At 40.1% G+C, this 25,513-nt stretch overlaps 1 protein-coding gene across 2 annotated transcripts in view; it reads right to left on the bottom strand.

Annotated features, from left to right (window-relative positions):
- The window catches only part of ZDHHC9 (zinc finger DHHC-type palmitoyltransferase 9), a 48,832-nt gene extending 24,334 nt beyond the window's left edge, over positions 1–24,498 (bottom strand). Inside the window, exons 1-4 of one of the 2 annotated variants that reach the window (XM_033116972.1) lie at positions 24,275–24,498; positions 23,862–23,924; positions 22,377–22,677; positions 11,224–11,384 (exon numbers count right to left, since the gene is read on the bottom strand). In XM_033116972.1, the coding sequence (XP_032972863.1) occupies positions 11,224–11,384; positions 22,377–22,543 (328 nt within the window). In that variant the 5' untranslated portion in view covers positions 22,544–22,677; positions 23,862–23,924; positions 24,275–24,498. The remainder of the gene's footprint in view (positions 1–11,223; positions 11,385–22,376; positions 22,678–23,861; positions 23,925–24,274) is intronic. The other variant, XM_033116961.1, reaches the window with a different exon arrangement.
- Between the last annotated feature and the right edge of the window lie 1,015 nt (positions 24,499–25,513).

The following is a 25,513-nucleotide window of genomic DNA, read 5'->3' as shown; positions in this document are numbered from 1 at the left end:
GAACAAACCAGAGTATTACCAGGTTTGACCTACAAGTGACATACCCAGAGGGAATTCTTTCAAGGCACAAGAGCCCATAGGGGCCAAGCCTCATTTGAGCAGTCAACCTTCATGCAGCAGATCATCCACTGTGGGCAGAGCCAAGTCTCACAACCAGTCAGCCTAGGAGTCAATCCCACCTACTGACAAGCCAAAAGCAATTAAAGCTCATAACCCTAGTAAACATCTATGCACCCAACATAGGAGAACCTAAATATATAAAACAGATATTGACTGACATAAAGACAGAGATCAACAGTAACACTACCATAGCAGGGGACATCAACACACCACTGACAACAAGGGACAGGTCCTACAGACAGAAAATAAATATGGAAAGAGTAGGCTTAAATGACACATTAGACCAGTAGGATTTAATCAATATTTTCAGAGCATTTCACCCCAAAGCTGCAGAATACACACTCTTCTCAAGTGCACATAGAACATTTTCCAAGATAGACCACGTTAGGCCACAAAACAAGTCTCAATAAATTTAAGAAAATTGAAATCATACCAAATGTCTTCTCTGACCACAGTGCTATGAAATTAGAAATCAACTACAGGAAAAAAATTGGAAGACACAGAAATACATGGAGGCTGAATAACATGTTACTAAATAATGTATGGGTCAACAATGAAATCAAGGAAGACATCAAAAGATATCTTGAGACAAACGAAAATGAAAACACAATGACCCAAAATCTATGGGATGTAGTCATTAGAGGGAAATTCATAGCAATGCAGGCCTTCCTACAGAAACAAGAAAAATCACAAATCAATGGGTTATCCTTACACTTAAGGAATTGGGAAAAATCACAGCAAAATAAGCCCAAAGGGAATACAAGGAAGGAGATAATAAAGAACAGAGCAGAAATAAATGAAATAGATACAAAAAAAGCAGTACAAAAGATCAGTAAATCCAAGAGCTGGTTTTTCGAGAAGATAAACAAAATCAACAAACATTTACCCCCGACACATCAAAAAAAAAAAAAAAGAGAGAGAGAGAGGATCCAAATTAATGAAATCAGAAATGAAAGAGAAGTGACGACACCACAGAAATACCAAAAATCTTTAAAAATTACTATGAGCAACTATATGCCAACAAATTAGACAATCTGGAAGAAATGGATAATTTCTAGAAGCATACAACCTTCCAAGGCTAACTCAAGAAGAAACGGAAAACCTGAGTAGACTGATTACTACCAGGGAAATTGAATCAGTAATCAACAAGCTCCCAACAAACAAAAGCTCTGGACCAGATAGTTTTACAGGTGAATTTTACAAAACATTCAAAAAAGCATTATCACCTATTCTCCTCAAACTCTTCCAAAAAATCTATTAGGAGGGAAGGTTCCCAAACTCTTTTTACAAGGCCACTATAACCCTGATCCCAAAATCAGAGAAAGACATTACAAAAAAGAAAACTACAGGCCAATATCCCTAATGAACATAGATACAGAAATCCTCAAGAAAATATTAGCAAACAGAATTCAACAATACATCAAAAAGATCATACACCACAATCAAGTGGGATTCATTCCTGGTATGCAAGGGTGGTTCAATATCCACTAATCAATTAATGTGATACACCACATTAACAAAATGAAAAATAAAAATCATATGACTATATCAATAGATGCAGAAAAAGCATTTGACAAAATCCAGCAGCCATTTATGATAAAAACTCTTAAGAAAGTAGGAATAGAGAGACCATATCTCAACATAATAAAGGCCATATATGATAAATCCACAGTTAACATCATACTCAATGCGGAAAAGCTAAAAACCATTCCCCTTAAGATCAGGAACAAGGCAAGGTTGCCCAATTTCTCCACTTCTATTCAACATAGTGCTGGAAGTTCTAGCCACAGCAATCAGACAAGAAAAAGAAATAAAAGGCATCCTAATTGGTAAGGAGGAAGTAAAATTGTCATTATATGCAGATGACATGATACTATGTAGAGAGATCCCTAAAAACTTCACGAAAAAACCATTAGAACTTATAAATTAATTTAGTAAAGCAGCAGGATACAAAGTTAATATTCAGAAATCAGTTGCATTTCTATATACCGATAATAAAATATCAGAAGGAGAAATTAAGAAAACAATCCCTTTTACAATTGCTTCAAAGACTATAAAATACCTAGGAATAAATTTAACCAAAGAAGTAAAAGATGTGTACTCAGAAAATTATAAAACACTGAAGAAAGAAATTAAAAAAGATACAAATAGATGGAAACACATACCATGCTCATGGATAGGAAGAATTAATATAGTTAAAATGTCCATACTGCCTAGGGCAATATACAGATTCAACACAATTCCTATCAAACTACCAAGGACATTTTTCACAGAAATAGAACATATAATCTTAAAATTTATATGGAGCCATAAAAGACCCCAGATAGCCTAGAGAATCTTGAGAAATAAGAACAAAATGGGAGGTATAATGATACCTGACATCAAATTATACAAGGCTACAGTAATCAAACAGCATGGTACTGGCATAAAACCAGATACATAGATCAATGGAACAGAATAGAGAGCCCAGAATAAATCCATGCACATATGGTCATTTAATCTACGACAATGGAAGCAAGAATTTATGATGTGGTAAAGACAGTCTATTCAATAAATGGTGCTGGGAAATCTGGACAGACACATGCAAAAAAATGAAGCTGGACCACCTCCTTACACCATATACAAGAATAAATTCAAAATGGATTAAAGACTTAAATGTAAGATCTTTAGCTATAAAACTCCTAGAAGAAAATATAGGAAGAAAGTTTGCAGACATTACCCGGAGTAAGATTTTTACTGCTGTATCTCCTCGGGCAGGGAAAGTAAGAGAAAAAATAAACACGTGGGATTATATCAAACTAAAAAGGTTTTTCAGAGCAAAGGAAACCATCAATAAAACAAAAAGGGATCCTACCGAATGGGAGAAGATATTCGCATATGACATGTCCGATAAGGGGTTAATATCCAAAATTTACAAAAAATTCACTCAACTCAACTCCAAAAAAAACAAACAACCCAATTAAAAATGGGCAGAGGACATGCAGAGACATTTTTCTAAAGAGGACATACAAATGGCAAACAGACATATGAAGAAATGCTCAACCTCACTAATCATTAGAGAAATGCAAATAAAAACCACAATGGGATGCCACCTCACCACAGTCAAAATGGTTATCATCAATAAATCAACAAACAAGTGCTGGTGAGGATGTGGAGAAAAGGGAACCCTTGTGCACTGCTGGTGGGATTGCAGATTGGTGCAGCCACTATGGAAAACAGTATGGAGGTATCTCAAAAAACTGAAAATGGAACTACCTTATGACCCAGCAATTCCATTCCTAGGTATCTATCCAGAGAAATCCAAAACTCTAATTCGAAAAAATTTATGCACCCTATGTTTATTGCAGCACTGTATACAATAGCTAAGACATGGAAACAACCAAAATGCCCATCGGTAGACAACTGAATTAAGAAACTGTGGTACATTTATACAATGGAGTATTACGCATCCATAAAGAAGAATGAAATCTTACCATTTGCAACCATAAGGATGAACCTAGAGAACATTATGCTAAGTGAAATAAGTCATACAGAGAAAGACAAATACCATATGATCTCACTTACATGTGGAATCTAAAGAAAAGAGTAAATGAACGAACTAATCAGAAACAGTCTCAGAGACATAGAGGAAAAACTGAGGGTTGCTAGATGGGGTCGGTGGGGATAAGGGGAAGATGAGGGTATTAGAAAGCATAGTTGGTAACCACAATATTGCCACGGGAATACGAAAGTCAATTTGAAGAATGTAATCAATAATGTTGTAAAGATGTTTCTTCCTATATTTTCTTCTAGGTATTTTATGGTTTCAGATCTTACATTTAAGTCTTTAAGCCATTTTGAATTTATTTTTATATATGGTGTAAGGAGGTGGTCCAGCTTCATTTTTTTGCATGTGTCTGTCCAGGTTTCCCAGCACCATTTATTGAATAGACTGTCTTTACCCCATCGTACATTCTTGCTTCCATTGTCGTAGATTAAATGGCCATATAGGCATGGATTTATTTCTGGACTCTCTATTCTGTTCCATTGATCTATGTGTCTGTTTTTATGCCAGTACCATGCTGTTTTGATTGCTGTAACCTTGTAGTATAATTGATTTTGTAGGGTATCTGATAGACATGTGTCCCATTACGGAGACCATCTCAGGGAAGATGTAGATGCCTGATCACTGCACTGTACACCTGAAGCTGAACAATAATGAATGCCAACTATAATATTTTATATATATATATATGTATATATAGGTATGTATACATTTACAAGAAGCAGAGTACAGCATTGGGAGTGGAGATAGTGGAAATGGGATGGCTCGGTGCGATGTCAGAGAGATAGTGGATGGGGGGAGGGGGGTCCACAGTGTGAGGGATATAAATGATAAACGTCTAAGGGAAAAAAAAAAAACCTCATAGACAAGACAGACAATAGTTTAGTGGTTACCAGAGGGTAAGGGGGGTGGGGGGTGGGAGATGAGGGTAAGGGGGATCAAATATAAGGTGATGGAAGGAGAACTGACTCTGGGTGGTGAACACACAATGTAATTTATAGATGATGTGACACAGAATTGTACACCTGAAATCGATGTAATTTTACTAACAATTGTCACCGCAAAAAATTTAAAAAAAAATTAAAACAATAATGTTGTAAAGATTTTGCAGGGTATCAGATGGACACTTGTCTCATTAGGGAGACCACGTCAGGGATGATGTAGATGCCTGATCACTGCACTGTACACCTGAAGCTGAACAATAATGAATGTCATCTCCCTCTCTCTCTCTCTCTCTCTCTCTCTCTCTCTCTCTATATATATATATATATATATATATATATATATATATATAATATCTCTCTATATATCTATATATATTATAGATATATATATCTCTATATTATAGATATATATATCTCTATATATATTATATCTCTCTCTATATATATATATTTACGAGAAGTGGAGTACAGCATTAGGAATAGAGACAGTGGAAACATAATGGCTGTATGCAACGTCAGAAGGGTAGTAGATTGGGGGAGGGGGGTTATCACTGTGTGAGGGATATAAATGATAAACGTCTAACTATTACATTGTTTTGCACACCTGAAACTAATAAAAACTAACTAAATAAATAAAAATAAATTTAAAAAAGAACTAAACAAAATGGAGGCAATAACTTACCAGATAAAGAGTTCAAAATGATGGTTATAAGGAATCTCAAGGAACATAGTGAGAACTCCCAACAAAGAGATAAGAAACATAAATAAGGATATAAAAACCATAAAAATAACCAGTCAGAAGTGAAGAATACAATAACTGAAATGAAGAATGCACTAGAAGGAATCACCAGTGGACTAGATGAAGGAGAGAATCAAATAAGCAATTTGGAAAACAAGGTAGCAGAAAACACCCAATTGGAACAGCAAAAAGAAAAAAAAATCAAGAAAAATGAGGCTAGTTTAAGAGACCTCTGGGACAACAACAAGTGTAAGAACATTCTCCTCATAGGAGTAACAGAAGGTGAAGAGAGAAAGCAAGGGATTGAGAACCTATTAGAAGAAATAATGAATGGAAACTTTCCTAACCTGGCAAAGGAAATAGACATACAAGCCCAGGGAGCACAGAGAGTCTCAAACAAAATGAATTGAAAGAGGCCCACACCAAGATACATCATAATTAAAATGGTAAATGTTAACAAAGAGAGAATCCTAAAAACAGCAAGAGAAAGGCAACTAGTTACTTACAAGGGAGCTCCCAAAAGATTGTCAGATGATTTCTCAACAGAAACTTTGTAAGAAAAAAGGGATTGATATGAAATATCCAAAGTTATATATACCAAGACTACTCTACACAGGAAGGCTATTATTTAATATTGAAGGAGAGATAAAGAGCTTCTCAGACAGGAAAAATCTGAAGCAGTTCATCACCAGACCAGTATTACAAGAAACGTTAAAGGGACTTCTTTAAGAAGAATGGGGAAAAACAACATAAAGATGAATAATGACGTGGCAGTAATTATGTATCTATCAATAATTATCATTTTAAATGTAAATGGCTTAAATGCTACTATCAAAACTCACAGGGTAGCTGAATGGATAAGAAACAAGATCCATATATACTGTCTCCACACACCCACTTCAGATGGAGACACACACAGACTGAAAGTAAAGGGATGGAAAAAGATATTTCATGTGAATAGAAACCAAAACAGCTAGGGTAGTACCAATACTTACATCAGACAAAATAGACTTTAAAACAAAGGCTCTAATAAGAGACAAAAAGGGACATGACATAATGATAAAAGGATCAATCCAACAAGAGGATATAACCTTTCTAGACATTTAAGCACCCAACATAGGAGCACCTAAATATATAAAGCACATATTGACTGACATAAAGGGAGAGATCAATAGTAATTCAATCATACTAAGGGTACTTTAACACCCCATTGACTCCAATAGAAACATCTTTCAGATAGAAAATCAACAAGGTAACAGCAGCCTTAAATGACACACTAGACCAGATGGATTTAATTGATATTTTTAGAGCATTTCACCCTAAAGCAGCAGAATATACCTTCTTCTCAAGTGCACAGGGAACATTTTCCAAGATAGACTTGTTACTACATGTTAGTCCTCAAAACAAGTCTCAATAAAGTTTAAAAGATTGAAATCATATCAGGCGTCTTCTCTGACCACAATGGTATAAAACTGGAAATCAATCACAAGAAAAACTGAAAAACACACAAACACGTGGAGGCTAAATACCATGCTATTAAACAATGAATCGGTCAAGAATTAGATCAAGAGAAAAAATCAAAAGATACCTTGAGACAAATGAAAATGAAAACACAACGACCCAAAATCTATGGGATACAGCAAAAGCAGTCCTATGAGGAAAATTCATAGCAATACAGGCCTACAGTAAGAAACAAGAAAAATCTCAAATAAACAATCTAACTTTACACTTAAAGGAACTAGAGAAAGAACAGCAAACAAAGCCCTGAGTAAAAGGAAAAAAAAATAATAAAGATCAGAGTGGAAATAAATGAAATGGAACCTAAACAAGCAACACAAAAGATCAATGAAAGCAACAGCAGGTTCTTTGAAAAGATAAGCAAAACTGATAAACATTTAGTCAGACACTTCAAGAAAAACAGAGAGAGGACACACATAAATAAAATCAGATATGAAAAAGGAGAAGTCACAACTGACACCACAGAAATACAAAGAATTATGAGAAAATATTATGAACAATTATATGCTAACAAATTGGACAATCTGGAAGAAATGGATAAATTCCTAGAATCATATAATCTTCCAAGATTGAATCAAGAAAAAACAGAAAATCTGAACTGACCAATTATTATGAACAAAATCAAATCAGTAATCAAAAAACTCCTAACAAACAAAAGTCCTAAACCAGATGGCTTCACAGGTGAATTTTACAAAATATTCAAAGAAGACTTAACACCTGTCCTTCTGAAACTAGTCCAAAAAATTCAGGAGGAGAGAAAGCTCCCAAGCTCATTTTACAAAGCCATCATTACCCTGATCCTAAAAACAGACAGACATTACAAAAACATAAAATTATAAGCCGATATCCCTGATGAACATAGATGCAAAAATCCTCAACAAAATATTAGCGAATCGAATACAGCAATACATTAAAAAGGTCATATACCATGATCAAGTGGGATTTATTCCTGGGATGCAAGGTTGGTTCAGTATTCACAAATCAATTAATGTGATAGACAATGAAAACAAAATGAAAAATAAAAATCATATGATCATATCAATAGATGCAGAAAAAGCATTTGATAGAATCCAGCATCCATTTATGATAAAAATTCTCAGCAAAATGGGAATAGACGGAACATACATCAACATAAGAAAGGCCATATATGACAAACCCACAGCTAAGCTCATATTCAATGGGGAAAAGCTAAAAGCATTCTTAAGATCAGGAACAAGATAAGATGCCCACTTTCACCACTATTTTTGTTTTTTTGTGTTTAATTTATTGGGGTGACAATTGTTAGTAAAATTACATAGATTTCAGGTGTACAATTCTGTATTACATCATCTATAAATCCCATTGTGTGTACTTTTGTTCAACATAGTATTGGAAGTCCTAGCCACAGCAATCAGACAAGAAAAAGAAATAAAAGGCATCCAAATTGGAAAAGTAGAACTGTCATTATTTGCAGATGGCATGATACTATATAGAGAAAACCTCAAAGATTCCACCAAAAAACTATTAGAACTGATAAATGAATTCAGTAACGTGGCAGGATACAAAATTAATAATCAGAAATCATTTGCATTTTTATACACCAATAATGAACTGTCAGAAAGAAAAATTAAGAAACAATCCCACTTACACTGACATCAAAAAAATAAATTAATTAAATACCTAGGAATAAATTTAACAGAGGAGGTTGTACTCAGAAAACTATAAGACACTGAACAAGAAATTGAAGAGCATACAAATAAATGGAAGCACATACTGTGTGCTCATGGATAGGAAGAATTAACATCATTAAAATGTCCATACTACCCAAAGCAATTTATAGATTCAATGCAATGTCTGTCAAAATACCAATGGCATTTTTCACCAAACTAGAACAAATAATCTTAAAATTTATATGGAACCACAAAAGATTCTGAATAGCCACAGCAATCTTGAGAAAGAACAACAAAATTGGAGGTATCGCGCTGCCTGATATCAAACTATACTTCAAGGCTAGCAATCAAAACAGCATGGTACTGGCATAAAACCAGACACACACATCAATAGAACAGAATGAAAAGCCCAGAAATAAACCCACACCTATATGATCATTTAATCTATGGCAAAGGAGACAAGAACATACAGTGGGGTAATGACAGTCTACTCAATAAATGGTCTTGGGAAAACTGGACAGATACATGCAAAAAAATGAAACTGGACCACCTTCTTACACCATATACAAATGTAAACTCAAAACGAATTAAAGACTTAAATGTAAGACCCGAAACCATAAAACTCCTTGAAGAAAACATAGGCAGTAAACTCTCTGACATTGCCCTTAGTGGTATTTTTTCTGGTGTATCTCCTCGGGCAAGGGAAACAAAAGAAAAAATAAACAAATGGGACTACATCAAACTAAAAAGTTTTTGCACAGCAAAGGAAACTATCAACAAAATGAAAAGACATCCTACTGAATGGTAGAAGATATTTGCCAATGACACATCTGATAAGGGGTTAATATCCACAATTTATTAAAATGCATACAACTCAACCCCAAGAAAACAAACAATCCAATTAAAAAATGGGCAAAAAATCTAAACAGATATTTCCCTAAAGAGGACATACAGATGGCCGATAGACATATGAAAAGATGCTCAACATCACTAATCATCAGAGAAACTCAAGTTAAAACCACAGTGAGATATCACCTCACACCTGTCAGGATGGCTGTGATCAATAAATGAACAAACAAGTGTTGGCAAAGATGTGGTGAAAAAGGAACCTTCATACACTGTTGGTGTGATTGCAAATTGATGCAGCCACTACATAAAACGTTTTGGAGGTTCCTCAAAACATTAAAAATAGAACTACTTTATGACCCAGCAAATCCAGTTCTGGGTATTTATCTAAAGAAATCCAAAACATTAATTCAAAAAGATATGTGCACCCCTATGTTCACTGCAGCACTATTTACAATAGCCAAGATATGGAATCAACCCAAGTGCCCATCAATGGATGTCTGGAAAAAGAAGAGGTGGTACATGTATACAAAGGAATATTACTGAGCCACAAAAAAGAATGAAATCTTACCATTTGCAACAATATGGATGGACCTAGAGGGTATCATGCTAAGTAAAATAAGTCAGACAGAGAAAGACAAATACTATATGTTCTCACTTATATGTGGAATATAAAGAACAAAATAAACAAACAAAATAGAAACAGATTCATAGATACAAAGAACAAACTGACGGTTCCCAGAGGGGAGGAAGGCTGGGAAGCTAGATGAAAAAGGTGGGAGGATTAAGAAATACCAATTGGTAGTTACAAAATAGTCACGGGGATGTAAAGTACAGCATAGAGAATATAGTCAATTATGTCCAAACAAGAATATATCATGCCATGCCAAGGGTGTACTACACCAATCGGAGGTTCATTGTGTAAATTACATAAATGTGCAACCACAATGCTGTAAACCTGAAACTAATATAAATAATAGTGAATGTCAACTGTAACTGGAAAAAAAATAATTTTTAAAAAAGAACCAAAGGCTAACCACAGACTGATGCTCCATTGGCATAGCTTTTAGTCTTACAAGTCCTCAGTCCCTTTCTTCAACTCTATCCAGCTTGGATGCTGACTCAAGCTACTGGGATACCGGACTTGAGAACAATTTAGGCAGGTACTGCTGTTGGGTCTGTTGGGCTCCCAGTCCCTACTAGCACTGACATCATAGCCTTCTTTCCCAATGTGAGCTCCCAGAACATCCCCTCCTCTAGTCCTGGGATGTTCTGCTTCAGTTCTCGAAGCCACCCTGGCTCCTGGATAATGGTAGTACTTTATCTCTGACCCAAAGAAGTTCTACCTTGAGCTGCAGACTGCTCTGTAATGAGCCTGTAACTGCTCTCATACCATACGTAGACCTCTCAATGGTTCCTGGCACCAGAGCTGTCTCCTCTCACCTTATGTGTTCACCTAAAGCAGGAATTCTTGGTCAGGGGCCCATGAATGTGCTTCAAAAGGTCTATGAATCTCTGGAATTGTATCCAAAATTGTATATATGGGCACACATACAAAAATATTTTTATGAAGATAAGGTTTATAGCTTTCAAAAAGAAATCCTTTTGGAAACAGTGCATCGGACCTTGGTAACAAATGCCTTCTGAAATGCAACCCAACACAGGGAAGAAGGAAGCATATGACTTTCAAATCTTGCTACACCTGCCTAACCAAATTCATAGGGTGGTCATGATCTTAGATTCAGGATTTTAGAGGGAAAAGCCTAAAAGTGATTGTTAATCTGCAACTATTATTATGATTCCCTTCCCTTGCTGATTAAAACTACCCACTGCAGTGTCTTGCCAGCCAGTTATTAAACTCACCTATCTCCATTTCTATGAAAGCTGCTTCATCTGGTAGGGCACGAGGGATCACTCCAGGGTCACTAAAGCTGGTCCTCAACAGTGTAGCCATGGAGAAAAGGAAGAGCATGGCAGCAAACACAGGGATGGCAGGAGACAGCTGGACAGCCAGGTAGCGACATCTGAAAAAAGCAGGCAATTGAACATTTAGTTATACCTACCCTATGCTGACCTTGAATCGTTACCAGTATGTCAATCTGATCTCCACGACAAAATCATCAGTACCTCGGGGGCAAGGACCACACGTTTTACTTCTCTTGAATAACCCAAAACTCCTAACATATGGTTCTGTACATAGTAGGGACTCAACAAATAAATAATTGATACTACCTATAACATACAGAGGACAGTCTCAAGGGATCTCTTACCCCCAAGCCCAGTCCCTCTTGCCAGCCTGCCAGGAGCCGCATTTCCCCTGTGCCTCAGGAACGGTCAGGGAAGCAACTGAGCCTGGACTTGCAAGTACCACAAGCTGCTTTCATTCTAGGAATGTCTACAGCTTTTCGTATCCACTGGGAATGTCAAGAGCTGTTCATACCCATTCATCTGGCATTAGGCCTGAGCTAGAGGAGGAGGAAGAAAAGATGAGGACTAGTCATGAAGCAGGGTCCCAGTGTCAGACAGAGAGTATGTCCAGTTTGCTTCTAGGCCAATGAAAATCTTCAAGGCTGCCAATTGACTTTGCAACATCCATTCCTCTGCTCTCAATTAGCTCAGCTAGTAGGTGACTAGTGACCATAAGGAAATAAGAAAATTGTATCTCCTAAGTACCCCTTCCCAACATCATGTTTGCTTCCCTCTTTCCTCATAATTCACCTGGAATTCACTATTCCTCTTCCTCTTTGGATATCCCCAGTCCTACTCATCTTTCAGGTCCCAGAGACATCAATGCCATCATTGTCATCATCACAACCATAATTTATTGAGCGCTCACCATATGCCAAGCACTGCACTAAGCTCTTCTCATGCTTCATCTCATCCAACTCTCACACTAAATCTATGAGGCAGAGTCTACTATACCCATTTGATAGATGAAAATCTGGGATTGAGAGGTCTTGCCTCCTCCAAAATGCCTATCCTAAACTGCATTAATCTCTCCCTTCTCTGCCCCTGTCATCCTCACTGCTAAAGCCTTGTATTGTTTCCTAGTTGTTTTTCACTATGTTAACCTCATCTCCCCCAACTGGACTTCATAAGAGCAAGAAACTTGTCTTTTTGGAGCAGGAATGCTTGTATTTGAATTCTGGCTCTACCGGTTCCTTGTTGGAAAACTTAGTTAACTTTGGTCTCTTTATCTGTGAAATGAGAATAATAGTATTTCATGGGTTCATTGTATCAATCAAATGCATGGATATAAATAAAGTGCTTAGAACTGCACTTGCCACACAGCAAACGTTAATGTCAGCTATTAACATTATCTGCATGGTTTTCTATCTCCCGGAGCCTAAAACAAGAATGGGAATAAAGAAGCTATCATCTTTTCTTATCTTACTGCCGAATAGTATTCCATTGTGTATATATACCACAACTTCTTTATCCATTCATCTATCGAAGGACGTTTTGGTTGTAGGAACATTTGTGACAACATGGATGGATCTTGGGAGTACAATGCTAAGTGAAATAAGTCAGACAGAAAAAGCAGAGAACCATATGATTTCACTGGTATGTGGTATATAAACCAAAAACAACAAGAGAACAAGACAATCAAATGAGAAACAAAAACTCATAGACACAGACAATAGTTTAGTGGTTACCAGATGGTAAGGGGGGTGGGGGTGGGAGATGAGGGTAAAGGGGGATCAAATATATGGTGATGGAAGGAGAACTGACTCTGGGTGGTGAACACACAATGGGATTTATAGACGATGTAATGCAGAATTGTACACCTGAAATCTATGTGATTTCATTAACAATTGTCACCCCAATAAACTAAAAAAAAAAAAGAAGCTATCAACAAATACTTGTTGAGTTGAACTGAATTTCAAACCAAATAGGAATATGTGATGAGAATTATCACTGACCTATTTTTATTCTCCTCTTCCTGAGGCACATTTTCTCCTTCAACACAGAGACCTTCTCTTGCATTCAGACTATAAGTGGATGAGCAAGGGCCAGAAGGAGAGCAGAGAAAAGTAAGCTAAGGAAGAAAAAGGCTTACCTCATGGGCATGGGGATCAAGCAAACCTTTAACCTGGGTTCTACATTCACTGCAGTTTTATTTTTGTTTTTTATTTTTAACTTTTATTTTATTTAAGTGTATTTTTCCAGGACCCATCAGCTCCAAGTCAAGTAGTTGTTTCAGTCTAGCTGTAGAGGGCACAGCTCACAGTGGCCCATGAGGGGATCGAACAGGCAACCTTGTTAAGAGCACCATGCTCTAACCAACTGAGCTAACCAGCCGCCCCCTCGCTGCAGTTTTAGAACAATCCCTATGAGATCCTCCCCTGAGTCCCCACCCCACACACAACTGATGGCGATGCAAATCAACTGTAATATTAGGCTGAACCATCTGTCATGAACAAGAACATATGTAGTGAACTTGCAAAATGATTTTTGTGGCTTTTTTTCTTTTTTTGCTTGCCTGCTTGTATGTTTTAACAAAATCCTTGGTCTTAGCTTGCTTTTGTATGATTTACTTCCTTCTCCTAAACATCAAGGGCAGGGGAAACCATTTGGAGAACTAAAGATCTGGCTGAGTTCAGGGTAATTAAGGTCCTTGTGTGGATTACCCTCTTTTCCATTGTTCCCCTTCACTGGTACACATAATCAAGAAGTGAATTCAGAAACGAAAGTCACCTCCACTTATCAGGGACCCAAAGGCCACAGGAGAAACACGAGGCTCCATTTCATGAACAAGTGAAGTTACCACATTAACAGAAAACAGAACAAAGAAGTAATGTCTCCAGGACTCAAACTGCACCCATGTGTAGTCTCCAATCAAAAGCCTTAGAAAAATTAGAGCCATCTGACTAGACACCAAAGGGAATTTAAATTGTTTTATTATGGGGAAAAGATACAGAGAGAGTTGGACAACCACACGCACGCACACACACAATTTAATGTTGCCCCCATGCACAGAAGGGCCTGCCGAGCTTAACTAAGGCCTGTTCCAGCACCTGCTTGTCAATCGGACAAAGGACAACTTAGATTTGAATTACACTATGCCATCACAGATAAAGATCTCTGTAATCTCCACACAGACTATATTCTGCACCTGCTAAAACAATCCACTCTGTATGTCAACAAGTACACAACAGGCCCATTGTATTGTTCTACAGAGATGAGGCTACTGGCAGCCAGTTGTTGCAAGTGAGTGGGCGTGGCTGGAAAGGCAGATGTGGGACCAACAGGGCCTTTCTACTCCAAGTAAGAGGAAACTTAGAGAGCCAGCAGCTAAAACTGTTGTGAACTACAACCCATCGTGCCTATCTTTAATAGTTATGATCAAAAATACCCCCCCAGGTTAGTCCCATCATTGCAGTAAGCTAGAGATCTGTCTCTGACAGGAATAAGCTATGTGAAGATTTAGTGGTAATTCCCAATATCGACCTCAAAAGTCAGGAGTATCCTCAGACATCACTAGTTTTTCTTAAAGAAAAACTGGATCTATCATCCACGAATATAAGCTGTTTTTGAAACTCCCTACTGCTTTCCATCAATATCACTTCTTAGAATAATGATATCCATACACTTCTAGAAACACAACTCTCCTTTGTTTTCAAAGTACCAAGAAGCCTTCCCTTTTACAGGGGGTTAGAAGTTACTTTTCTCCCTTATGAATTTTATAAATGTAACCATGTCCCATTTAGTCTTCATTTCTGCCATCTCAAGAGGCACTGTCATTTGAAGTCATCCTCTACCAACTTCTTGACTGGCCTCAGGCTTCCATAGCTGGGTTAGATGACTGGACTCCCATATGTCCCATGATCCACATGGTGGTACTGACCAGCGGTAACTAGCACTGCCAGGCTGAGCTGGTGTGTCATGTCCCATCCCCCACCCCCTAGCATGCTAGTTCATTGGAGGGACAATGATAATGCCACAGACTTCAATTCACACGAAAAATCTCAAAAGAGATTCCTGAGTGGAGCTGGTAAGAACCAGACAGATTCCATGGCAGGCCTCTACCTCACAGACTGGTAATATGGACTGGTTATCTATACAATGCTCTTCTTCTAAATCTTTCTTGTAGCTTTCTTGCTATGTTTTTCATTGTTGCTCTTTGATCAGTACAATCAATCAGCCAACAAGTGTTTGTGGGTCTAACGAATGAAGAACAGAGAAATAGGAGTTAATGTTGTTGGGAAAAACATAACTAACATATGAAACAGCTAAAGAATAAGGTAAGACCAATAATCAAGTGTTAAGATGGTGATTCAGATTCTAAGGAGTATTTAAGTGGTCAGAGAAGAGCTCCCTGGGGAAGCTGGTGGCTGCTTGAAACTGCTCCCATAGCAGTTGTTAAGGATCACTTTAAGGAAGAGCTGTGCTTGGAACAACAGAAACACCCAAGGATTAGAGCCACACAATAGCCCTTGGTACCATATAATAGAAATAAACCTTTGCTATAAGTCCTCCCTGATATGGACGGCTGTCTGTCTCCCTCTTACATAGTACCTACCTCTAGAGCACAGTAAACATGTAGAACCACCCATAAGAGTGGTTCAAGGTTCTTCTGATAACATTCAGAGTTTTCTGAGAGGGAAAAATTTTCCTAAAAACATAATTTAAAACCAGTCTCTGATGTGGGATGGTCAGAGGAAAATGTATAACTCTGTTTTGCACCAGTAGCAATGGGGAAAATTAACCAAGTGGACATTTTCAATCCTGGTATGATGCGCCATCCTCTCACTAAGGAGGGCCAAAGTCTCTATTCAGGCAAACCTACTAAGTACCGTGTTTCCCCGAATATAAGACCTAGCTGGACAATCAGCTCTAATGCGTCGTTTGGAGCAAAAATTAATATAAGACCCAGTCTTATTTTACTATAATATAAGACTGGGTCTTATATTATATAATATAATATAAAGTAATGTAATGTAATGTAATGTAATGTAATATAATACCGGGTCTTATATTAATTTTTGCTCCAAAAGACACATTAGAGCTGATTGTCCAGCTAGGTCTTATTTTCGGGGAAACAGGGTAGTTGCCAAATTTCAGTTATAATAACAAATTTTACATTTCAATTATAACAAATATAACAAATTTCAAATATAACAAATTTCAATTTTAATATACTCCTGCTCGAGAACTTAGAACAATTTCCTGCTGCCTATAATATTAAGACCCAAACTCCACAGGACAGTATTCTGATGCCCTCTAGTAACTGACCTTAGCTAATCATCATCATGAGGTTCATGTCTTCTCATTGCTCAGATCCAGACGCATCCCCCCAATTACCCTGTATTTACTAGCTTCTTGTTGTTGCAAGCGTAAGGTGCCTCCTTTGTTCTTAAACACAATATCCTCTGAGGAAAAAGATTTAGTTCTCTTCTCTCCTTCAATAAACATCTCAACTGATATCAGCATGCTGGGGGACATCCCTGTTCTTTGTGCTCAGTTTCTCAAAATAGAAGATCACTATACTCAATTAAGAGATTCTGAAAAGATGAGAGATGTATTCAGCGGAGATTGACAGTGTGAAACTTGTTACCACAAAAGGTAGTAAAAGCTGAAATATACAGATAAATTCTGAATGACAGAAACACAAAGAATTGTTAAAGGAAAGCACACTGTTCAGGAGACATATAACTCAACCCTTCTCCAGGAACATGCTTTATCATGAAGTTCAACTTAGCTAAGTACTGTAACGGATTGATATCAAAGAAGCAACTATACCTTTCTAAAACTGTCCTTTGGTTGGCCAAGTCACAGACAGAATCTTGGGCTGAATGAAGCATAAGACTGAACTCCCACAAAGCAATTCTCCAGAGAATTATCTCTTGGTTAGAGATCATGATAAAGTCACTTTTTCCTCTTCCCAAACTCACCTAAGGAACTTCAGGAACCTAGACCTCATCATTATAAGCACAGATATTCTGCGACATCAGAGTTTGGCTTTGGTCTGCATAACCCTATGTCTCCTCAAACCTGGTAACTCTGTGTTGTCAGATTGCCTTTTCTCTTCCACCTGCCTTCAGGGACATGGTGCCCTTTCATCAGGATTATCCACAGAGTAACAAGGCAGGGAGCACGCATGACTTATTTTTCCTCTGAACCATCCTCACTCTGGCAGCAGAGACTAGGAGTGGCCAAAGAGGTGATGGTCCCTCATAACTCACAAACCTTACTTTCAGATGGGCTTCCCTGTTCATTCCAGAATGCTGTCAGTGTTCCACAAAGATGCCTTCATTTTCTACAAGCATGAGCTGGGAGGCCCAAATAACCTAGATGCCACTATGTAACAAACACTAGCCAGAAAGGACATATAAGATAATGGTCTAGCATTGGGCACTATGTACAGCTTTAGTAATCTGAATATCTTCAGGATTCCATATTCAAAAGCTAACAATGAGATGAAAGGTAGTGTCATATAGAGGCACCGGCTGACCAACCAATCTTAACGTAACTTCACTTTGTGGGCCTGGTTTCCTCACCTGCAAGAGGGTGGGGATAGTCTCCAAGGCCCCTTCCAGCTCTAGCATTCTATGATTCTATAAGTAAAGACTGTTACATTTTAAGTGCATCCAGAATGTATTAATTCTGCAACATTTATTGACTACCTACTTTATATAAGGCCTGGTGGAGGGCACTGTGGAGGCCACATGACATAGTCCCTGACATTGAACTAGCTCAAAGTATAATAACCATAGAATTCAGAAATATAAGAAATGTCAAATGATTATATGTTAAATGAGTGGTATGTACATTTAGTTCCACGAATGCAGAAATTACTGGAAAGTTTTCATGAAGATTCAAGAAAGGGCTTGAAAGAGGTAGAATTTGGATAGGCTAGGACTGAGACAATGACTAAGCAGCGCTACAAAGCTTTTTTCGGTTCATTCAATTCAATTACTCCTCTGTACATCACAAGCACCTATGAGGGTCAGTGCAACAGGGTCTGATAGTACCTTGATAAGATTTCCTCTATATACAGCACAGTGAGGCATAAGCACTGATCATAGCAGCAAATAGCTTCTTCTACTTCAGGGGTCAAGAGTCACATAGTCATTCTTGTCAGAAGAGAAGTCTGGGGACTTTGACTCCACTAGCAATCTGGTCACAAAGTTAAAAGTGGCAACTAGGGAGCCAACTCCAGAAAACAGTGCACTTGGTCATTTCCCCAAGCTTTATCAGGAAGTGGAGTTTGCTAAATAGCACATTCGCCTTTCAGTAGCTGGATAGTTCACAGGTTGTCACTGTTATTCTATTACAGTGTCCTGATATTTCCGGCCAAGCTGGTGGCTATGTGTTCATCACATAAGCTGACAGGGTTTGAGCAGAAAGGACTGAGTAGGGTTCCTGTGCTCACAGCTGAAACTGGCAGATACACTCACATTGCCAAAATACCTAAGAATAAATTAGGAAATTTTTTAAGCACTGTATAATTTTGACTCTGTTTTTAAATTCAAATACATTCACCATAGATACAATTACATTTAAATGCATAAATATATTTAAATACAGCTACCTACTGGCAATCTTCTCTCCTTTTCTATGTGTGTATTTGACTCTTTGAGATAGATACAAGAATTATACAGAATTTTGGACTCTCCGAGTTGCAAGAGGTTTAGTGATCTAGTCCAATTTCCCATCCTGGGCAGGAATCTACTCTGTGACAGCAATCCTGAGAGATGGCCACCCAGTTTCTTTAGAGGCACTTGTAACAATACAGAGATAACTATTACCTGGATGGACAACCTTTTTCATTCTATGTATTCAACCTACTGTCTGTCCACTGAAAATTACAAGTCCCTCCTTTGAGACGTCTAAACATGTAAAGGCAAGATCTAAAAATAAAAAGATGTCCATTGGCACTACTAACACTGCATGTTTTTCATCAAGGGGCAACCACACGCCTGACCAGATTTCCCAAGCCATCTGGCTGACCCAGGGCTATACCACATGCAGCTATAAATCAACTCGCACTGGTTCCTAAGCACTTGCTGCAAGCAGGACCCTGTTACTAAAATGCAGGTCTAGATATGCCTCAGGATCTGAACTCTCTTCCCCAGGGCAAAAATGCAACAGCCAGATGAGGTGACGTCTATGCTCCTGGACCATCTGAGGATGAAAATAGACAGCTCTTTGTCACTGATCGTTCAGACACCCTTACCTGCCTGAAAGCAGGGGGCTAGATCAGCTAACTTCCTGAGGTCTCGCTAAGTTCTAATTCTAATGAAGGAGCCCATATTCTGCCTCCCAGAAACTATCCTCAACTGGTGGTTGGGAGTAAATTACAGACTCCAGAGAAAAAGGTTGACCATTAAATGACTTCACTCTTCAGAGGTATGCTGGATTGCCTTGTACAGCCTGTCATTGGCTAGGCACAAGGCAGCCAGCACCTAATGTGTCTCTCTCCCTCTCTCCCTCTCTCTCTCTCTCTCTCTCTCTCTCTCTCTCTCTCTCTCTCTCTCTCTCTCACACACACACACACACGCACATTCACAAACATATTCCACCATTCTCAGTAAAAAAGATTCATCACCAGTGTCCTCTCCCCTTAGGTCAGAGTTATACTTCCCCATTCCACTCTTCAGCTAATACATTTACTTCCTTCTCCCCCTTGCCTTCTCCCTCCCCCAGGCCTACCCCCCAAAAAATATTCATTCTATTGCTGAAACTCGAGGCAGTTTAAAAACAACCTCACCCTTCATATCTGGGGGCAAAGCATGAGAAATAACTTGGGGGGAAAAGTCATCTTGGTAGAGAACTCAACCTGCCTCTGTCAAACAGTAACTTGGCTAATTATAAGCTTTATCCCACAGGCAGTTTTCTTCAGAGGCCTTCGGGGCCTAAGTGGAACAGATGAAAATCAGACTCTGTCTGGCTCCCAGATACAAGAAGGGCCAAGCACAAATACCTCCCAATTTCAAGTTCCCTTGGCCAGTCAAACCAGAGGTTTCCTGGACCCAGAATTGCCAGCTCCCTCAGGGCCTAGAAACAAATATTTCTGTTTTGAATGGTTCCAATCACACACAAAAAAATAACCATGGAATACTATTCGGCGGTAAGAAAAGATGAAATAGGTCCATTTGTGACAACATGGATGGATCTTGAGATTGTAATGCTAAGTGAAATAAGTCAGACAGAAAAAGCAGAGAACCATATGATTTCACTGATATGTAGTATATAAACCAAAAACAACAAAAGAACAAGACAAACAAATGAGAAACAAGAACTCATAGACATAGACAATAGTTTAGTGGTTACCAGAGGGTAAGGGGGGTGGGGGGTGGGAGATGAGGGTAAAGGGGATCAAATATATGGTGATGGAAGGAGAACTGACTCTGGGTGGTGAACACACAATGGGATTTATAGATGATGTAATACAGAATTGTACACCTGAAATCTATGTAACTTTACTAACAATTGTCACCCCAATAAACTTCAATTTAAATAAATAAATAAATAAATAAATATCCAGAAGGCAGAGGGGTGGGGGGGCAAAAAGAGCTAGTGATTTGGTAGCGGATGGAGTGAAAAGAGAGGAGGGATGATAGACAGCAGAGTTCAACTCTGAACTTCCAAAAAGAAGCAAGACAGGAATAAAACAAAGAAAACTTGGAGAGAAGGGTCAGGAACAGGGGGAAATTTTCAACGTTATACATATGCATGCCTAACTGAAAATAATCACTTGTACTACACACAAGTACACACACACACACACACACACACACACACATACACACACACACACACAGCCATGAAACTCAGACTGGGATGCAGCTAAGAAGCCATAATCAAACTGGTTGACTTCATGAAATACTTCACAAAGTCGGCAGCAGCAGCAACCAAAGTGCATTTAACAATGCACTTTTCCTAACCTTGTCATAAACTGGGTCTCCCTCCTCTCCCTACTGTTACTCAAGCCAGCTGCAACCATCAAGAAGTCTGGCAAAGAAGCCCAAAAAATTGCTCTTGATGCACTGGGAAATCCTGAGTCCCTTACAGAAGAAGGACAGAAATGAGCCCAAAGAGACCAGAGCTCATTTTAACTGCCCATGAAGGCTAGCCAAAGAGCCTCCTCCTCCCTGCTATGGCCATGCTGCAGCATGGGAGCTCTAGTTCCAGGTCATCTGCATACAACAATTACAGCAGGCTCACAGTCTAACACATCTCTTGGCTCCTCAAGGCTCTCTTCATAATAATCCCAAACCAATTAGCATTGCTCCCATCCCTAGAGTGTACAGCATTCTCAGCATACCCAGAAGTCAAGTCACCGTACCCTAGAATCCACCTGGACACCTCCCTAGCACGGTGGCCTACACAGACTTCAAACGGTGGCTCTAGTACTGGCTATTACATTATATCACACACACAGGCATAGACACACACACATACAAATAACTCCAACGTTGGTTTCAAGAACACACAAAATAGTGTTGTTTATGTTGAGTGAGTTTGAGTGAAAGAGAGAGCAACTCACTTAATAAGCACATATGTAACACACACACAGCTAATTTGTGGCACAGCTGAGGCTGGAACCAATCTGCACATTCCCAGTTCAGGTGGCTTTTCAATTTAATAGTTAGCTGAGAGCTGAGCCCTAAGGAAACAGGACCCAGAATAACAGAATAGGTGAGTATAGTGGGTGGACTTATGACCACAAAGGGTGCCTCTGGGCTCCGGAGGCAGTCTGTCACTAAGCACCTAAGGAGACCACTGAAAAGGGGAGTTGAGAAACAAAGACAAACTCGTTTATTTCCCAAATGTGCCTGGGATAGCCCCAAATCTATGCTATAAAATTGATCAAAAGTCTTGGTCTTTTTAGGCAACACATACTCTGCTATAAGCATACAACAATGAATTCACTTGGCATGATCTATAGACACTGCTCAGGAGGACAGTGACAACCATCCAAGGACCATCCACAAACTCCCCAGAAAGAAGGTTCTTCCCCTAGACCCAGAGCAACCATTATCAGGCAATTCCGCTCAATGGAAACTCACTCGAAGGCGAAGAAGAGTGTACATGTCCCCAGGATGAGGAAGAGGGTCAAGTAGAAGATGCCCTTTTGCCGGGCCATCATGACGCGGCCATCGCAGCAGAAGGTATTCCTGCCTGGGAGTTTCTCCCATTTCCGTGTCACCTTCTTTCTCACCACGATCACAGACATGATTGGAATTCCGGGTCCAAATGGGCTTTGTGATTACAAGAGGGAAGAAACAGAAGCTGAGCCCAGCTTTGAAATCACGTTGCCTGCTATTGCTTCCACTGGGTCAAGCATCATCAAAAGTCCAATTTTTAGCCCTAAGAAAAAGCACACACACACGAAAATGAGGCAGGAACATAAAAATGCAGTTCAATCCTCCTTTCCCGGAGGCAGAAGATAAGCACTACCTGAAAGGGCGGGGGGTAAGGAAGCGGGAAAAGTTTATTTCCAATCTATGTTTGCCCTCTAAAGGAAAAAAGGTTAAAGGTTCTCAAAAAAAAGAAGGCGGCTAGTATAGCTTCTTAAAGAAACCCCTATGCTTCCAATTCAATATTGATGATTTGTTCATCATAGATCCTTGGAGTTAGAAGGGTTTTTATAGGTGATAGCCCCAATTATTTTGTGTTGGAAATGAGTAAAGTGAAGACCAGCAAGAGGAAATAACTTAGCCAGGGTCACACAGCCACGAAGCTAAGGCAAGAAAATGCATGTGCAGACTTTCAGTCCAGGGCACTTTCCATTATACCACATTGTTTTATAATCATCAGTAAAAGGATTCTAAAAATAATAGTAGAGCTTCTGTCCTCGGAGCCATTCCCTCCCTCCTTCTGCATCTTCACCTTTTTTCTTCAATAAGCCACTCAAATATGAATCACATCAGGGAACAAGTCGTCCTCTGGCAGGGCTAAGTGGTTCTGGACACTTTGGATACATACTCAGGTTGTGTTTACTCAAAACAGATTTCCCCTAATCAAACCCTAGGTAACTCCCTGAATCTGGGAAATAAACCAATCTTGCTGGTCTAGCCTAACATTTGTAGGAATCTTAATGAAACCACATCAAAGACCTGTAGGTGGAAGGCTGACTTAAGCAGGAAAGGTTCTGGAAGGGTTGGAGGGGAGGTGCAGAGGGAGACGACAGCAGTTAACAACAGTCATAAAGGTGCTTTCTGGGACGTTTCATAAGTACCATCTCTACTTAGCATCCTGAATCCCCAGGCCAGCCTTTCTCAGCCACTGCCACCCTTTCTCCTCCCCTCAGGTGTGGTGCTGTGGCTCTCTATTTACTGACACTACATGCCCCACGCTGGCAAGACTGAAGCGGAAGCCTGCAGCCCGACTGACTGATGAGAAAAACACCAACTTGAAATCATTCCTGGGTCAGAGAGGGCAAGGGTCCAAACAGAGACTAGACGATGAGCCGAGGAATGAGACTGTGGAGGGCTTGGGAAAGGGGAGGAGACACCAAGGTGCAGAGAACACTTCCTTTGTGTAAAACTAACCTGGAAAACAATTTCCTGATAACCTGGCCCAGCGGGAGGAGAGACCAGGAAGGGGAGCCGGGCCTGAGAGAACAAAGATCAAAATCCGTCCAAAACCAGCGACCCGCCCACCAGCCAGGGATCGAGGCCTGAGTCTGCGACTGGCAGCGGGCGCGGCCTCAAGAGGCCGGCCCTGCCTCCGCCACGCAGCGGACCACCGCCCCAGGCAGCTTGGGACGTGCGCCACCTCCACAAGCTCGTACACACTCACACACGCCCCGCCACGTGTAGTCACCCACGGCTGGGGGGCTAGGCTGCTGGCGACTTGAACAGAGCAGTGCCAAGGTTCGCGCGTCCCGACGCAGCAGAGGGGTTGGCAGCCCACCACGCGGCCAAGCCCCAGGGCCCCCACCCCCACTCCCACCCCTTGTTACCTGAACCCGGGAGCCCGAACTCCGCGGGGCACTGAGGGCAGGAAGTGAACTGTCCTAGGGGACCGCGTCGGCCGCCCGAGGTGGCAGCGACGTCTCCTCCCCAGCCCGGAGGCTACCTCCTCCTGACAAGGGACCCCTACAGTCGGGGCCCTAAAACAGCTGTGGCGACCGCCCACCGCTGGCAGAATGGAACGCTCCTCACGTCACCAAGTCGTTCCAGTAGTTGCTCGCCTTCCATTGGCTGATCGGCCTTCGCGTCTAAGCCTCTGCCACCCCTGCCCCGAACTACCATTGGCTACTCCAACCGCCAGTCAACGATGCCTCCACCCCACTCCACCACCCATCTCCAGGCTTCGTGCCCACCTGCCAAGCCACTACCAGCCTCCCTTTGGCTTCCGAGCGCCAGTACGTGAAGTGTCGCCTTCTATTAATATAGCTACACAGAGACAGAGGCGAAGGGCAGTGCCTATGGGACAAGGAAGGACCAGGACCAGGACCAGCCTCCCCCACCAACCCACCTCCCCAACCCACCCCCCCACACACACACACACGGTGAGATGCTGAAGCAGCACTGGCTCACAGATCCGGGTGCTCACCCCAAACTGGGTCCGCCCTTGGGTCTCCTGCCCTACTTGCACGAAAGCAACCGCGACTCAGGATTTTACTCTTTAATGGCATAAAAACAAGTCCTCTGCCTCCCAAGTTCCATTCACTAGTTAGAGACCCCATCTCTGTCCCAGTCACCCTGGCCTGCATCTCTAAGCCTTTCAGAACAAAACAAACAAATATCAAAAGGAACTTGAAAGGGATAGCTGTCCCCAAGAATATAGAATCATTTTGCAGTACTGAGAACAAATAATTGACAGTGAGGAAGTTAGAAAATCTACTGACGGGACATAAATTGTTCCAGGTCGGTAACGAAGCAAAGATTTCCAAAAAGATTAGAAATTCCTATTAGCTTTGGAGAGCTTAAGATAATTGGGGAGTGGGGAGCTGGGATCCCAGGCAGAATCCCCACCCACCAACCACATTGATTCTTTTTTTCTGTCACCCCTCTCTGAAGTTACTGCCACAATGAGCCACTGCTACTGATCCCAGTGAGTTGCATCCTTGAGAAATTCAAGATTAGAGTGGGAAAAACAGTTCAGAACTATGGCATTAATATTATATAGTGGACTTTAAGAAGCACTGGGTCTTTTTTCACTGGTATGACTCTAGGCTTCCAAATATAAGGGGGAA

The sequence above is a fragment of the Rhinolophus ferrumequinum genome, chromosome X, assembly GCF_004115265.2.
Source record: "Rhinolophus ferrumequinum isolate MPI-CBG mRhiFer1 chromosome X, mRhiFer1_v1.p, whole genome shotgun sequence".
Classification (NCBI taxonomy): Eukaryota; Metazoa; Chordata; class Mammalia; order Chiroptera; family Rhinolophidae; genus Rhinolophus; species Rhinolophus ferrumequinum.
Note: the sequence above shows the minus strand (reverse complement) of the source record. Positions and strands in the feature narration are given on the sequence as shown.